General features: G+C 39.9%; 1 protein-coding gene across 3 annotated transcripts in view; it reads right to left on the bottom strand.

The window, feature by feature from the left end:
- Positions 1 to 17,328, bottom strand: part of RHL1 (root hair initiation protein root hairless 1 (RHL1)) — a 69,101-nt gene that overhangs the window by 28,361 nt on the left and 23,412 nt on the right. For all 3 annotated transcript variants that reach the window (XR_015687901.1, XM_087663216.1, XM_087663217.1), the window contains 3 exons: positions 7,634 to 7,770; positions 7,343 to 7,536; positions 7,195 to 7,249 (listed from right to left, as the gene is read on the bottom strand). Coding sequence is in view for 2 of the 3 variants with exons in the window: in XM_087663216.1 (XP_087519342.1) it covers positions 7,195 to 7,249; positions 7,343 to 7,536; positions 7,634 to 7,770 (386 nt within the window). In the remaining variant the exon portion in view is untranslated. The remainder of the gene's footprint in view (positions 1 to 7,194; positions 7,250 to 7,342; positions 7,537 to 7,633; positions 7,771 to 17,328) is intronic.

Here is a 17,328-nt window from a genome sequence, read left to right as displayed (position 1 = left end):
AACATGTACTGTCATTCGTTTTAAACTGGATTGTGAGAAGAATTGTGAGGTGGATAACTATTCTAGTTGAAAGTTGCTACACATGTTGGTATCATTAGTTTATTGCAATTCAAGGCCAAGGAAAGTAGGTGGTACCTCTTCACTTAAAGTTTGAATCTTAGAGTTCGAGCTTGGTGCATGCAATCTCTAAATCTTTGAGATCTTCTTATTTCTTCCATCCCAAAATCTCTAAATCTTTGAGATATTCTTATTTCTTCCATCTCAAAATCTTCTATCCCAACATCTTCCTATCCCAATCATTTGAAAGGCATTGATTGATTCCCATATATTTGCAACTATATAAACTTGTCATCTAGTTACGATGATTTTGTTTTATGTATGGTCCGTGCAATATAGTGATCACTCTATGCCCCATCTTGTTATCATAAACTAGTTTATAAGTTCTTTGGAATGAGAAATGAGCTTTAATTTTGGTACCCCTAGCTCTTGGCACGGTGACCATTGTGCCAACAGTGAAGGATTTGACACTACACAGGCAAATGGACAAGTGTACAAGCTATGTGGTATAAGGACAATGAAACCAACCTTCCTCTTTGGATAGGGATAGGGTGGTAAAACATTAATAATCTTGGACATTGGACACCCAGTTAGCTCCAAAACTAGCACCCCTTAACTTTAATTGCTAATGGAATGAGTACAAGCTGAAATTCCACAATCTCCTTTGTTGTTCCCAAAGCCTCTTGCTGTAATAGCAATCAGCAAGCAATTCGGGCCATTTGCCCCTTGACTTTTCACCCAAAACTTGCACAATTTGAACCACAAACTGGCCAAATGCTTCCCCAGTTTACAATGAATGGATGGCATCTGAATGCCCTAACAATTACACAAATTTCAGGTGCTGAATTCAGTGTACCATGACTTCTCCTATTGGCACGGATCTTGAGGTGGCTATCAAACCCTAATTTTTGCATAAATTTAGGATTTACAGTAGAAATCCTCTTATTGTCCACCAAACATGGCTGAGATCTGCTCCAAACGGCTAAGAAATGCTGAGATCTTTTGAGAAGTTATTGAAGAAGGTGAGAGAAAGAGAAATCTAATTTTCTTCGCGAGAAAACCCTAAAATTTGCCTGTTGCCGACTCCAACCTACATTTAATGCAGACACCTAATGCCAAGCACCTCCAAAATACTGTCATTTGATCAGCAATGATGTTGCCAACCCCTGGAAGGTATCTCCCTGCTGTCCCCTACCTACTGAGGCTCCCAAATGGCTATCTTCTACAACACATTGCTGTTCTTCAATCCAAAAATGAACAAGCAACTCCCTCTCTCTCTCCCAAGCTGTAAACTAACTAAATGGCTGAGACCCAACCCCCAAAACGTTTTCTCAGTTTGCATGGGCATTTTTTCCAAGTGGCAGTCTTCTAAACCCATTTTTCAATATTATCCAACCATTATTTAATTTCAAAATTAAATAATCCTGAAAATTAATTTCAGCCCTTCTGACCCTGCTTAAAATTAAATGTGCCCATCCATAATTAAATTGGCAAGGCCATTCGCACTTGAGAGTGATCCCCAACCTCTATTGACCCTTAGATTGGCATTAATTAATTAATTAATGCTAGTCCTTAGTATCACCACTAACATTTATTGGCCAAATAACTATCCTAGGGTCAAAACTGACACCAACTAAACCCCAAAGCCCAACTCGCATAACTTATCACAACTTTTGCCTTTGACACCCGCTGCATCCTCAAGGTCCTTGGCTTGTTACCATGAAATAACTATAATGTGCATCACGTGTACTAAACAACCTTGCACATTTGATTAATAACTTAATCAAATGTTATCGACAAGACTAAAGCATCTTAAAATTTCACGTTCCCATGACAGGCCTTCCCCTTGAAAACCTTGCAATCGTTCTCGATTGCACTGCATTGTACCAAAGGATAAGCATATTGCACTAGAATTTCAATAAGGCATCACAATCACAACACTAGAATTTCTTTAAGGCACATATCTCACAGTGACTAGTACACTGAGTAGTGACCCCATGGCATACATACTGCCAACACAGTACCTTGGATATATACTGAATACATCCAAGATCCCTACATACAAGAGTTGTCCACAACTGGAGGAGTGGAAGTGCTACCTCCCCCTTGAGCATCAGGCAATGCTCTGAACCCTTGCTCTGTTGAACCTGACTGAATCCATCAGCTCTAACTGAAAGGCAACAGAGGATGATCTATCAAGTCATCCTCTTCCATCCACTTTGCATCTATTGGTGCAACAATGCTGAAGCTTCACTAAGAAGTATATGGAAATGTTGCCTCTAACTTTACTTGCCTCGAAACCCCCACTAGATTATAGACCTTTCTTTCCCTCGAGCATTGCAATGCTTTATACTTTCACATTATTGCAATTTCAACTTAACTAATATGCAACATTGCATCCAATTGACCAGTCCCTTGTGTGTACCTAACATGCTAGGAGCATCAAATGCATAAGAAAATATTCTTGTTTTTATACTTTGGACCATTATGATGTGACTGTGCATGGAAGTTTGTATATTACCAACCATACCAAGATACATTTCCCATACATTGTATGCATTACTAGCTGTGTTTTTCCTCATGATCAACACTATACAGAGCATTTGCATAACTAGCATTAATACCATGAGTCCTAAACACAATGGGCTGCATATATGCATTGCCAAACTTGCCACTTTGTGCCCCAGCATCATGTCAACATTGTTATACATAGGGTTATGCATATTACCAGCCATACCTGGATACATTGAGCCTTGCACACCACTCATTGGTTGTTGCATACCATAAGGAGTTGTGTCATACATCTCCGTATGTTGTCCCTGACCTAACATAGCATGGACACTAGTGCCACCACCAAAGTATCAAGGCTACCCCATCATTGCATGCATGCCTTGCTATCCAAAAAGCATTGGATCAGCACTCCCAAGTATATGCATCAATTGCCCCACTGGCATCTTGGGATATCATGCTGTTGCATTGGCTCTTCCTTCGATGCATCTTACTATCCCAAACCTCTTAAAGATGATTTTCTCTTCTTGCCTTTGCTGCCCTCCTTCAAGAGTTTCAAAAAGTGCATAAACTGAGGATCATTTGCCAATTGCATAAACATTGCAACTATTATCCTCACCTAATCTTGATACCGGTTATCAAATTCATCTTCCTCTTGCCAGTCATAAACTTCAAGATACCTAGAAGGACCCACCTCTTGTCCAATTTCCTCATTCTCAGCTTGTTGTCCGTGCTCCATGCCTTGTCCAAGATCAAGCATTGCATTTTTCCCAACACTTTGTGAATTTTCAGATTGAGAGGCATCATCCTTGCTTCATCCCATCTCACTATCTAAAGACATTATTGCTATAATACTCAGCTGAATACAATTTCAGCACTAAAGCAAAGCTTCTGACCTTCAATCAGGTACCTCAAGTCCACCAATTCGAGGGAATTGATGTTATCCTGGTGATGGAACCATAAAACCAGCCTTCCTCCTCAAAGAAGGTGGTAATTCCCTGACTAAGCACTAATTACAACAAGCATGAAATTCCCGCAAGTTAAAAATGCACACTTTACCACTTTAATCTTGGACATTGGACGTCCTGTTGGCCCCAAAATTGGTGCCCCTTGTGGTATTTATTTATCTTATATTGCAAATGGAAGGAGTACAACTGAGATCCTCTGATCTCCTCCGCTATTCCAAGTGTCTCTTGCTATCAAAACTGATCAGCAAGCCTCCAAACCAATTTACACCTTGATTTGATTGGGGATTGACCTTCACCTTGCTCCTTGAAAGACAAATTCAACCCCAAATCTGATATTGGCTAGCTAGCCTCTTCAATCTCCTTGAAATTCCCTAATTTCACCTTTTGAAATTCAAGTCCTAGGCTCTCAATTCGAAACACACATCCCGAGGCGACTGTCAAAGCCCTAATTCCTGCTGTAAATCAGGGTTTATAGCAAAGATTGACTAAAATCTCTTCCTCTGATGGCTCAAACTGCTGGAAAATGCTAAGATTAACTTGTGAGATGATTAAGGGATGAGAAAGAATGCTGCAAACAAGAAATCTTAGAGTTTCATTGCGATAAAATACTAAAAAACTGTTGCTGCCTTGCTCAGACAGCCATGGAAGCTATCATCTACAGCTTAGGACTACCAGAAATACTGTTGCCCCCTCTTGTATATTGTCACCTGAGCTAGAAGGACCTTGGAGTGCTATCATCTGCTTCTGGAGGGCTCCAAATTGCTGTCACTTGCTGTAGGACTGGTCCATGGTGGCCGCAAATCACATCAACAATATCTCCTTGCTCTCAAACAGCCTCCTTCTATCTCACAATAGTTGGAATAGACTCCACCAACCCCTAAAAACGTTTTTTCCACTTGCATGGGCAAGTTTTATCAAGTGACAATCTTTTAATCCCATTTTCCAGTATTATCCAGCTTATCAAATTAATTTTCAGAATATTAATTTTAAAAATTAATTTAATAATTATTCTAGTGCTCAAAAAATTAATTTCACCAATCAATTATTAAATTGGCTAGGCCAATTTTGTCTTCCAAGTATCCCTGAGCAACTATTGACCATTAGATTGACATTAATTAATTAATCAATGCTTAGTTTTTAATATAAACACTAACATTAGTAGCCAATAAATTCGTATAGGCCAAAATCTGACACCGAGTACCACCTGTAAAGAAAATACCCTAACATAGAAGCATAAACAGAAACCGTACGACAAAGCACAGACTGATAAAAAAACACAGTTAGAGTTAGGGTAACTTAGAGACAATGAACACAGTTAATAAATGAAATGATATGACTACTAATAATACGATGCTCATGCAACAAACACACTATACAGTGAATGAATACTAAACCTCAAACTCCTGTATCTCAAGGATCAAGGCAGGGATAATGAGTTGAAGAGTATGTCGTACTCCGAACGGATCCCGAATCCCAGCAAGGCAGTCTCCAAATGTTGAACATCAGCAAACGCAATAGTGAGAAGCTGGATCTGATGCAGACAGCAGTGAGGAGAGAAAAAGACTAAAAATGCAGACAACAAGTAAGAGAAAGACTAAAAACGTAGGCAACAGGTGAGAGAAAGACTAAAAATGCAAGCAAAACAACCTGCAGGAGAGAAAAACTGCAGCGACTGCAGCAGGAGAGAGAAAATTGTCAGGGCGACAGCTGGGGCCTACAAACGCAGCAATTTGCTGATGTGGCATGCTGTACGACAACAGTGCAGATGATCAACAATTAGTCGCCAGGCAGAAACAGCAACAATCAGCGTGTGGAGGGCTGGAAACAAGCGCCAAACTGTAGGGAACAGTGATGGACAATAAGGGCTGAGATGTCTTCCACGAACGGGGTGTAGGCAGCAAGCTGATAACACCTAAAACCTGCAAAAACGAGATTAAGGGAAAGAGTGGAGGGTTGGCTGCCAATTTATAGAAAATTAGGGTTCTAGATCCTCTCCCACTTAACTCTCTTGATCCGCTCCTTGTTTTAGGGTTTTGGCTAAAATAAGCCTAAAATAAGCATATTTTGGGACTGTTTAAGTGGCTAAGAGCAATTCTTAGCACAACACCACCTAGTATCTGTCAAGCATAACTTATCACAACTTTTGTCTTTGACGCCCACTCCATCCTTAGGGTCCTTGATCCGTTACCATGAAATAACTGCCATGTGCATCACATGTGCTAAATAACCTTGCACATTTAATTAATAACTTAATCAAATGTTATCGGCAAGATTAAAGCATCTCAAAATTTCACGTCCACAGGACAAACAAGGCAAAAGAAACCAGGTGTAATGTGAAACTCTTATTAATTAGAATTAATGATCATTTGAAAGTTTCACCCAATAAGTAGCTCACTTAAGTAGGTTTCAAGTTCAAGCAACCTTTTTCTTGATCCTCTCAATTTATTCTAATTCATTTACTAGAAGGAATTATTTCCATTATATGGATTCAAAATGAGTCAATCTTTAAAATAGCTTCTTTCAAGCTCATCCACCATTTATATGCTTTATTTCCTAGCGACAAACTAGCCTCAATCATCTAATACTCTACTGGTGTATTCTTAAGTCTTGCAAACCTTGCTATTTTTGCATCCATATTTCTCTTCATCACTAGACTGAGGTGGCTTAAGATCTTTTGACATGTGATTGTCTCTAACCCTAAGTGGAGTCTCTGTAGGCACCATGTCTTGTCAATGCAGTCCTCACTCTTTACTCACCATTCTAACGCCCATAGATGTGAAAGGTGTTTCTTCAGAGAGAGTTCACTCCATTTTCCCCTCAGCCATGCTCGGCTCTCAACACTTCATTTTCCACCAGTAATGCATTGAGTACTCATGATTGATGGATAAAGTACTCTTGCGATTCATGAACCCTGCAATTCTTTGTACGTAGTTACCTGTCATCTAAATATTCAATGGATGATGGCAGCTGGCTTGATCATGAATGATGATCATTCATTGATTAATCTTAATTGATGAAGGTATTCTTGCAAGTTATTCCACAATGTTTATCTTTTAGAATTAATGTTAGACCAATGTTGCTCAAGTTCATATGTGTTTTCTAAGCCATCATGAAAGTTGTCTAACAGTTAGGCTAACCATGCATTATTTGCATTCCTAGCTAATGTTGTACTGAAATGTCATACAATCACTCTACTTTGTACAAATATTGTTGCAGTTTTTAAGTTATATGAAATTGTTTCCTACATACGGAACCCACATGAAACCTCCCATTTCCTAAACCTCTTGCCATACAATTCTCTACAAGCTTCATCCTTAATTAATTAATTAATGATGTGGCTCACTCACAAGCCCCATTTCACACATAGAAATGCTTAAGTTACATGTGTGCATAACACCACATATTTAATTTGCCATGCTTCTGCATAGTTATTTACTAACAACGTAACAGGACTCCACCGCATTGAAGCCTTCAGGAAAGTAGGAGAGATCTGTGGATCTCAGTCTATAACACTGATCAGGCCTCTCTGGGTGAACTCCCAACAAAAAAAAAACTGAAAAATCTCTTCAAGTTGTCAATGTGCTGCTATTCAAGTATTTACACCTAATTATCACTAGGTCATGCAAGTAGCAAAAGATGAAAGATAGGCGCTCACATATACCTTTATAAACAGTTTTAAGAGATGATGCTTCATGTACCATAGTTGTACATTCTTCCTGGAAGCAATAAGCAAACAACTGTATATCATTTTAAAGCACAAACCACTTGGAATACACTCTTCAAATCCAGTGAATGTAGAGCCAATGCACCTTCTGACTGAAAGCTTCAAGTTTAGACTGTTTCAAGACTGATATCTTTTTTGCAGAAGGGGGTCTTGATTGCTTTAAGCTTTCTGTTCTCACAATCTCCAGTTCTGGTGAGAGTTGTCTTTGATTCATGGTATTATCTACCACTTTAACAGGTGTATCTCCATCGCTGTCAAGAGAGATTGGAGCATTATCACCTGCAACATATGTATACCATTGTAAGTTACTGAAAATTTTGCCATTAGTCCCAATCAGATCTTGAATGCTATTTTTAGATGACAAGCAATCGCTCACCAGCATTTGTAGCTGTAAATGATTCCTTCATTGTCCGAACTTGCTTTTTCTCAACATCAGCTAGAGCCTCCTTATGGACTGGAGTGTCAAAGTCATCACTACTGTTTTCCTCAGATGATGATGCATCGTCAACATACCTGGACAACATAAGATTCAATGTGGTATAAGGAGTTCACAGCAAGCAATGCCTATTAATAGGCAGGTACACAATTGAAAAGTCCAATTATACTCCAGTTTTAGTGGAGAGAGAAACCAAAAATGTAGTATGGCTTTTATTGATAGTGCAATCTATCTTCTGCTTACATGGTGTTGTTGGTGTGAAGTGGGTTCCCAAGAACAGACAGGACATGAGTCGAAGTTGCCTCAACTTGAATCTTGATGTTCTTGGAGCACCAAGCCGCAGAAATGACTACAACACTCTCAGTGTTTGTAGCTACACTAAGCCATTATTTCTGGGGTTTTGTTCGTTTCATTCATTCAGTTTTTTTGCACAGTGGGCTCAAAGTTTTCCTCATCGTAAGCACGGGATTGTCTGTTGCAACACAAAGCATATCTTACATGTATAGGCACATTGAGATAAGCCAGCATGTAGTTTGTGCAACATTTCTGCTAAAGAATGGAGGATCTTAAGAGTATGAAGGCCTAACAATAATTGAAGCAGAGTAGCTGGCAATCCGAAGTGTGCAAAGGAACAAGGCGTCTAGGTTATAATACCTTAAATGTGTGTAAGAATGTTTAAAGCTTCAGGCTTCAACATTTAGAGCAAAGGTATTTTCACTCATTTGGTTCATTTTACTTTTCCATGATAACAATGTCATCTGCTGGTCCCATCATTGGTCCTTTATTGACCTCTATTGGTCCTGTCACTCAGTCCCATTGACTCATTTTGGTGTCTCCTAGGGTTCTGCCACCTACCTTGGGAGAGTCTTGGATCACCCCGCCTGTCATCTAGGGGAGACATCCCCATCCGATGGTCTGAAACTAAAGAAGCCACTTTAATGATGGGCCACCCATGCTATCAACCCCACAGTCCACCAACCACCAGCCCACCATGCGCCACCATGGGCCTACGTATTCTCCCAACAACCAGCATACCCTCAGGCCTACACGCCCCACTCCACCTCCACAGCCCACATCCATCACCAATAACCAATCCTCGTGCAAGTGTCGGACTAGGAAGAATGGGAGCATGTGTAAGAGGAGGACCCCATCTCAGCTACCAGAGGAAGGACCACTCCTGCCAATGCACAAGGTCTAATGTGCATGAGGAGAAGGCTTAGGGGCATTACCCTGGGCCTTGGACTGACACTCCTTGTTGGCATGACCCGGGCACTAGCAATGACTCATGAGAGCAATACCTATTCTATTTAGGAATATTTTGTCAAGCTGGTTTGGGATTTTTGGTTCCATTTGAATAGGGCGAACCACCCTTTGTAGGGCTTGCCTTCCATTCTTCAGAGTTCTTGCCACCCCCTTCAAATTAAATGAAACCAAAGTCCCTCTAAAGATAACAAGAAGGAAGAGGAGGTCATCTTGTGCACTTGGTCATGCAATCAAGCATAACACAATAGCTAACATTCAAATTCATAAAGCCTAGCACTATGAACAAGATAACTTATTCCATTAAATAAAAGGGCAGCAGCTTGTTTAACAATAATGTGATCTCATTGTTTTTTGACTTGGGTCTGATAGTAGTGACCGTTGCTTGACTTGGGTAAGCGAGTTCATGTCTATATTCAGCCAATTTAACTTTCAAATCACCCCTTCCTTAATAGAGAACTATTGAAGCTCACGAGCAAGGTTGATATGTTGAGTATAATCTCTCCCTACATAGCAATCGATGATATGAATAATGAGTCCAACCCTCAAATGCTAGGAGAAAGTGTTGAAATATTGAATGGATCTCAAGTAATGATCCCTACATTGATTCGACATTAGTCATGGCATTTAGAGCTTTCCATTGCCAAAATGTCAGGATGGGTAATTTAAGAATCGAGCATAGCCTCTAGCACTTGTTGCGTGGATTTGCCCAAGTTACAAAGTTCGAACCATTGAACCAAGTCTTATCACTAAAACCATTCTTCAACATCACAAATGGAGTGTACGTACTCATTGTAGGATAGGGAGGGTAGGAATAGGGTATGGAGTACACTAGGCAATGTGCCCCAAAGTGCCCACTATAGGTTGGTTGTGATAAAGGGTTGCACTCACTAGGCCCCTATTTATAGAGAATTGGGATTGCATTTGACCTAATACCAAAAATAAGCCATTTAATTCAAGTAACTCAGCATTTTGTGCTTTTGGGGCTAGTTAAACTTAAATTCTAGATTTAATGAAACCCTAATTTTAGTGACTCAAGACCCCCTCTCAAGCCCGAATGGATTCTACCTGAGACGGAACCCTTTGTAGGCTGCGTTTTGCAGTCTAGCATCATTCCCTCTATTGATGACACCTCTCCCAAAGCTGCATTTTGCAATTTGGACCACTGTTGGCTTCGGCATCAGCTCCAACAGGAATCTGCTATCTCTTATGGTTTGGATTTTGCAGTTTTTGGGCCTTCTAGGGCTGTGCTTGTGCATCTAGCAGGCCACCTTGCTGATTTTCATCTTTCAAAGTACGTGACTGTAGCTGGTCATCTTATTCCTCATCTTCAACGAGCTTGAGGACCATGTTTTGCTCCAACTACAACTGGTTTACATGTTCCTTCATCATTCAGCATTACCTTCTATACCCTACTACCTGGAGGATTGTGTTTCACTCCCTCCACACTGCAAGTTTCCTTCAAATACTCCCACCTAATCAACCAAGATAGTGCAATCATCTTCGAGCTTCGGCTTCATTGTATCAACTTGACTCATTAAGCTTGATTCAGTGATTCATCATTCATCATCTTCTTCACTCTCATCTCTCAGATATGGTACAAGTGCATACCGTCCCATCACTTTTCTTTACAAGGTTTAGGCTCCATTCCTATCAATGCTCTCTAGCTTCTCTTCCATGGCTAATCACCACTCAAGATGCTTTAGAGACTCCTACCAATTGTTCGTCTTAGAGTGTGCTATGTGATCTACCACAAAGATAGATGCAAATATAGCAAGGAGGCTAGGGAGCACAAGCTTAGCACATCTTATAGGGCCCTTTGGGTCCTTATCCAATGGAAGGATCCCTGAATCCCGCATAGTATGCTAGTACCAGCAAGGTAACAACTCCCTAGGAGGGGGCTTGGAAGTCAAAGATTGTATAGGTATGTCAAGAGTAGCAAAAAGGCTAGCCTCAGATGGCGCTACCTCACAAAGGGTAAGCTATGGGATAGATTGAGAGTCTATACAAAAGGCTATATGATATCCCTCTTGTGAAAGGCACCATCACTTCTTTGAGGAAACAATTTATACAAGGATCATGCAACCGATAGGTCTTAGCTTTAAAAGAGTAGCCTATAAACATCAAGACCTCTACTATGGACACGAGTATGCATGCCCGCACAACTCCCAAAGACTTCAAGACAAAAAATAAAAGGTTGAACATCGTGAAATGCCTCAAAGGGGATCTTATGAGGAACCACCACATTCATGCATCTTTCAAAATACACACATAAGTATTCATAGCTTTTGACCATAGACCTCACGGAGCTCTACTGCGAACAACATGTCATTCTCAATGTTCATTACATCCCAGTTCTTACACTCTACAAGTCACTCTAAGAGGCAAAGTCATAGAGCTGAGTTGGCATTGTATATCATGCTCCTGAAGAGCTCGAAGAACTCATGGGAGACAAATTCTCCACCATTGCTCCTCCTTAGTATCCCAATGCACACACCCATTTGATTCTATACTAGACGCATCCATGTAGAGATGTGAAGGCTTTGGATGTAACTTTGAAAAAATTGATCCACATGTATCTCGAAAAGTCATTCACTTATAAGAAATAGTATTGTGCTCCATTAATGGCAACAGTGGATACCCAGCCACTAAGGATCAACATGCATCAACCTAAGGGGCCCCTCAACTCTCTGTGTCGATTGTTGAGGATATGGTGTGTGATGTTATTTCCCAAGTTGACAACTTTATACACATCCTTAGACAATTTTAGGCAAGAAAGAACCTCAGCCATCTAACAGCGTAACAACTTATAAAGAGCATTGTACCATGATGTCCTAAGCAAAAGTGTCAAAGTCGCTCCACGTCAGTAGGATTCTTAGCCACAACCAAGCCATGGATTTTATACAATGTAGAGCCTTTAGTCATCGAGTAGGATAGAAATTGAATTGATATAGGCCATTAAATGTATCCGACCCCAACCAAACTAGTCTTGGCATCAAGTAGCTTGACTATGGCCACTGTAAAGAGGACTAGTCTTGTCATGAGGACATGAAATTTTATTGATTTGCTTAGCATTTGAGTAAAAGTTAATCAAATGTGCTAACGTGACTTACACGTGTGAGGTGCAAGTTAATTATTTCACAGTGTGGGATCCAAGACCCTAAAATATCAATTGATGCCAAAGGCAAAAGATGTAATAAGTTATATCTAACAAGTACTAGCCAATATCCGGTGTCAAATTTTGGCTTAGACCAATTTATTGGCCACTAATGTCAATGGTAATGTTAGAGACTAGGCATTATTTAATTAATTATTGCTAGTCTCAAGGTGAGTAACTCCTCAAGGATACTTGGAAGACAAATTGCCCTAGCCAATTCAATTATTGGCTAGTGTAATTATTTTTATAGAAATCAAAATAATTATTAAGTTAATTTTCAGAATTAATATTCTAAGAATTAATTTAATAAGTTGGACAATGTTGGAAAATAGGATTAGAAGGCTGCCACTTGGCAAAACTTGCCCATGCAAGTAGGAAAAACGTCTTTGGAGACTGGTGGAAGTCTATTCCAACCATTGTGGGATAGAAAGAGGCTGTTAAAGAGCAAGGAGATGTTGCTGATGTGATTTTCAGCCACCAGGGACCAATCCTACAAAAGTGGCAGCAATTTGGAGCCCTCCAAGTGCCAGTGACAACAATCCAAGGTCCTTCTAGTGCAAGTGACAGCATATAGGAAGGGACAGCAACCTTTTTGGAATTAGGGTTTGACAACTACCGTGAGATGACACTCAAAATTAAGGGCCTACGACTTGAAACCCAGTAGGTAAAATTGAAGAATTTCAAGGAGATTCAAGACACCAACCAACCCATATCAGATTTAGGGCTTCATTTGTCTTTCAAGGACTAGGGTGAAAGCCAATCCCCAAGCAAACCAAGGGCAAATTGGTTTGGAGACTTGTTGATCAGTTTCGACAGCAAGAGGCACTTAGATTAGCATAGGAGATCAAAAGATCTCAATTGTACTCCATCCATTCACAATAAAAGTTAAAGAAACACCGCAAGGGGCCCTAATTTTGGGACCAATAAACTATCGAATTTCCAAGTTTAAGTGGTAACATTTGCATTTTCAGTTTATGTGCATTTTATACTTGCTCTAATTAGTGCTAAATCAGGTTATTTACCACTCTTTCCAAGGAGGATGACTGGTTTCAAGTCTCCTCAAGAGGCAAAGCTAATCAATGGATAGAAGGTTCAACCCAAGCTGGGAAACATAATAAGCATCATGTAAAGTAGCCAGATTCATGCCTTCATTGATATCAAACTTGACACGATCAATGCCCTAAATCTTGACTAAGGACTTGTTACTACATTGGACATTCCCCACAATTGAACCACGGATGATAAATAAGGCCTCGAGCAGAGTCAGATGATGTGTGGCTCAACTATCCACTATCCAAACAGCTTGATGGCCACAAGGACATGTGAGGTAGGCCTCTATGGTAGCCTCATCTCAAGGCAACTTGTATATTAGCAAACCAATCTAACATCCCCTCAAGAGTCCAAAAGGAGCAAATTGTGGTGGCTGATCGATAGCAATGTGACCTTGTCATACCATGATGTCTCCACTAACCCTACATATTTTTGTTGGCCACCACCTTGCCTCCACTAAGGGAGGGTTAGCCATTGACCCTATGCATTTTGTTGGCCACCACCCTGCCTCCACTAAGAAAAGTTACCCACTGACTATGGAGCTATGGTCTATGTGTGCAAGGCTTTTAGTTTGTATACCTTTGGCCTTTGAGCAACACTTCCCATCAAATTGACTAACCTTTTCACAATGTTGACAATACCTATTTTTCTTGCATACATTCTACCATCTCAATTTTAATTGAGACAACATGGAAACAAGGGCCCTCATTAAAGATGGAAAAGTGGATCTCTTATGAACTTTGATAGAGAATGCTTAGAACAAGAACCAAACAACAGATTGTTCACACAAGATTGAATTAAAGCAAGATAGCACAAAGATTAAAAGGTTGAATTACAGCAAGTTAGCATAGAGATTAAATTGATATTAGACTGAGATTACAGCTGATTAAGATGAAGACAAATGCACCACAAATTAGGGAGAGACTTGTGCACAAAATGTACACAATTGAAAGCTGTAAAAACACTGTTTCAGCAGTATAGAGACTTGACTATATGCTGAAAATTACAAGAGACAAGTGTTGCACATAGCATAAGCTGTTTAAGTACCAACTTAAGTGTAAAATAAGGTGAATAATCAGCTGCAAACCTGCAGAAATGGCTTTAGAACAGTAGTAACAGTTTCCCTTTTGTTATAAGAAGTGTCCTGGTCAAATAGAGCTCAAAACAATGTATTGAGAGGCTCTCAATGTGTCCTTTTTATAGGAAAAGGAAGGCAAAACGCCCTTCAGCCTTTTCATGCATGTAAAGTGGGTGAAAACTCCCCCATGCACATGTAAAGACTCATAGAATGTAGGCATAGTAGGCTATGAGATCACTTGTTTCATAAAACTGAAGTTTTTGTATGGCAATTTGTTAAGGAACAAAGTAACCTAGTCATTAGTAGACTTAGGAGGTCCGGTAGTGGAAAACTTGGCAAACCACCTCCGATAATCAAGTCACTTGACCTTAAGGCCATCCCAATCCAATATATTGAGCTTTCGAAGCTCATGGTCAAGATTGAAACAATGAATCCTATCTTTATCACATAGCAATCGGTCAAGTGTTCCCCAATGTTCAAATGCTCAATCAAAGTGTTGTGATTGAAAGTAAAATTCAAGTAAAAGTCCTTGCATCGCTCAACTACAGCTGAAGCATTTCTTGCTTTCCAAGCTCAAACAGTCTCGAGGGGAGCCCAATAGGGGTCTCCCTAGATTTCTAACCCCTTAACAAGGTCCCACAAGCTCTAAGAATCTAACATATGCCTCAACAAATTGGACCAATTAATATAGTTAGATCCATTAAAATGAGCCTCATCCAATAAAAGCATTCTTAGAAAATATAGCAATGTAGTGTGAACTTTCACGTCATATATAGGAGGGAATAGAGCCCAATGTGGTGCCCTAGGAGAAGACAATGTAACACTTGGCCCTTGCCCAAGTATAGACTAAGGTATTAATAATAAACCAATTGTCCACAAGATAATGACATTTGAACAAACTGTGGACCCTCTAGACAACACTAAGGGATTTGTATGTGTGGGTATGCAACCCTTGTAAATCGAACCCCAAAGGTGCTTGGTTTGGGGGGATATACTAACACACCCCCACCACCCGATTGCACATAGCTCAGAGTCATAAAGGATGAGTGTCTAGGAATTGTGTTCACACCAAAGTGGTGAATTGTCCTAGAGGTGGATGCAAAGATGTATGTGCAACAAAATGAGAGAGTGAGATAGGTGGGATTTCAATGTGAGATGTGTGTGGACTTTGAGTGTAAGATGTAGGTGGGATTTGGTGGAATGTTTGTACAAAGTGATGCACCAAAAGAAACATCTCCTGAACTTGCAATTGAACCAAAGGTGTCAATTAATCTTTCTTCCCTTGAGCCACCTCTATTAATATTCATATACTCTAATAGGTTGAGGTTATCATAAACTTGTACCCATAGCATACACGTCAACCAAAGCTTTTTCTTTTCAATAGAAAATATAATTTATTTACCTTCACCGATTATATGGGATTGCGGTATGATTCATATTCCATGTTGATGTGTTTTCCCTAGGTTAAGAGTTCCCGATCCTTGTTAGTGTTGTACCAAGCTACTATACACCTTCCTCCAAGGTATAGATGGGATCATCTAGATGGTATTGCTAAAGTAGTAGTAGTGTACGACATACCAAGTGGAGATTGGCATTTCTCTTGTCGATGTCTCTCTTCTCTCTTTTTGATGACTTCAACATATTCATCAATATAAAGTGCATAGATCTTGTCGATGGGTGCACTTGGAAGGGTGTTCAAAGTGTTTCGGAAGATTGTTGCCCATCTCTCTGAGCCTCCATAAAGATGTGTGTCGACATAGAAGAAGGTAGCTCTTAAGAAGACTATTTTGATGACAGTGGATGTGACATCTTCCATTTTTGTGATCTTACTTCTCTTTAATTCAAAGGAAGGCTTAGTTATCTTTGAGTGTACCTAGCTCTGATGTTGGCAAGATACTCTCTGATCTTGTCAAACCATGCTCTAACTGGTTGTTTCAGCCCATAGAGTGCTTTCTTTAACCTGCACACACATGTGGGATGCTCTACATCCTCATAGCCTAATGGCTACTCCGTATACACCTCTTCTTACAAATCACTATGCAAAAAGACATTCTTCACATTCATTTGCTATAAACTCCAACCTTTGACCGTTGCTAAAGCAATCACACATCTAACAGTTGCCATCCTAGCAACTAGACTGAATGTCTACTCATAATCTATGCCATATGTCTGCTCATAGCCTTTTACAACTAGCCTCGCCTTATACTTACTAATAGAATCATCTGCATTATGCTTTATTTTATAGATCCACTTACAACTAATAGCTTTCTTGCAGTTAGGCAATGATACTAGATCCAGCGTCCTATTAGTGTCTAATGCAACCATCTCCTCATCCATTGCTGCATCCCAATAAACATGATCAATAGCTTCCTGAAAGCAATTACCATATAAGCATAACGGTGAGCTGCATAACCCTCAAAACCAAATCTTCTAATAGGATATCTCACCCTACTAGACCTACGTAGTACCACTGGATCACTCAATGGAGTCTTTACATTACCATGTGCTCTCTATACACCAGTATCCTGAGTGAAGGAATACCAAGCTTATCATCCACTCCATCAAAAACTACATGACTAGTAGATGCATTATTACTATCTCACACTTTCTTCTTCCCTTTGTCATTACCTGCAATATTAGTAGATGCATCTTAAAATGTGGAGCTATCCCTTAGTTTCTCAAACCAAGGACTGACTATAGATCTACTACCATATGATATCTCTAGTCCACTAAGAATCTGCAATTCTTGCTTTTCTTTTTTTTTTCGTAAAAGGTAATTGTATTAATTACGAAAAATACAAGATTACTTGATTACAAGATAGTTGATGACACTAAGCCATCAGGTGAAGAAGTTCTCTCGCTCTCTCTCTCTCTCTCTCTCTCTCTCTCTCTCTCTCTCTCTCTCTCTCTCTCTCTCTCTCTCTCTCTCTTGCTTTTCTATTTGTATATGGCTATCATGGTCATCAACATCATTCAACGTATCTCCACTAGATGCATACCAACTGCTCATCTCATCAAAAATAACATCCCTACTTACCCGAAACTCACCACTAGCAGGGTTATAACAACGATATCATTTTTGCTCAATAA

Source organism: Lygodium microphyllum, chromosome 22, assembly GCF_053477565.2.
Source record: "Lygodium microphyllum isolate KBCC chromosome 22, Lygodium_microphyllum_v1.1.10, whole genome shotgun sequence".
In the NCBI taxonomy this organism is placed as follows: Eukaryota; Viridiplantae; Streptophyta; class Polypodiopsida; order Schizaeales; family Lygodiaceae; genus Lygodium; species Lygodium microphyllum.
The sequence above is the reverse complement of the archived record's forward strand: the minus strand, read 5'-3'. Positions and strand labels throughout refer to the sequence as shown.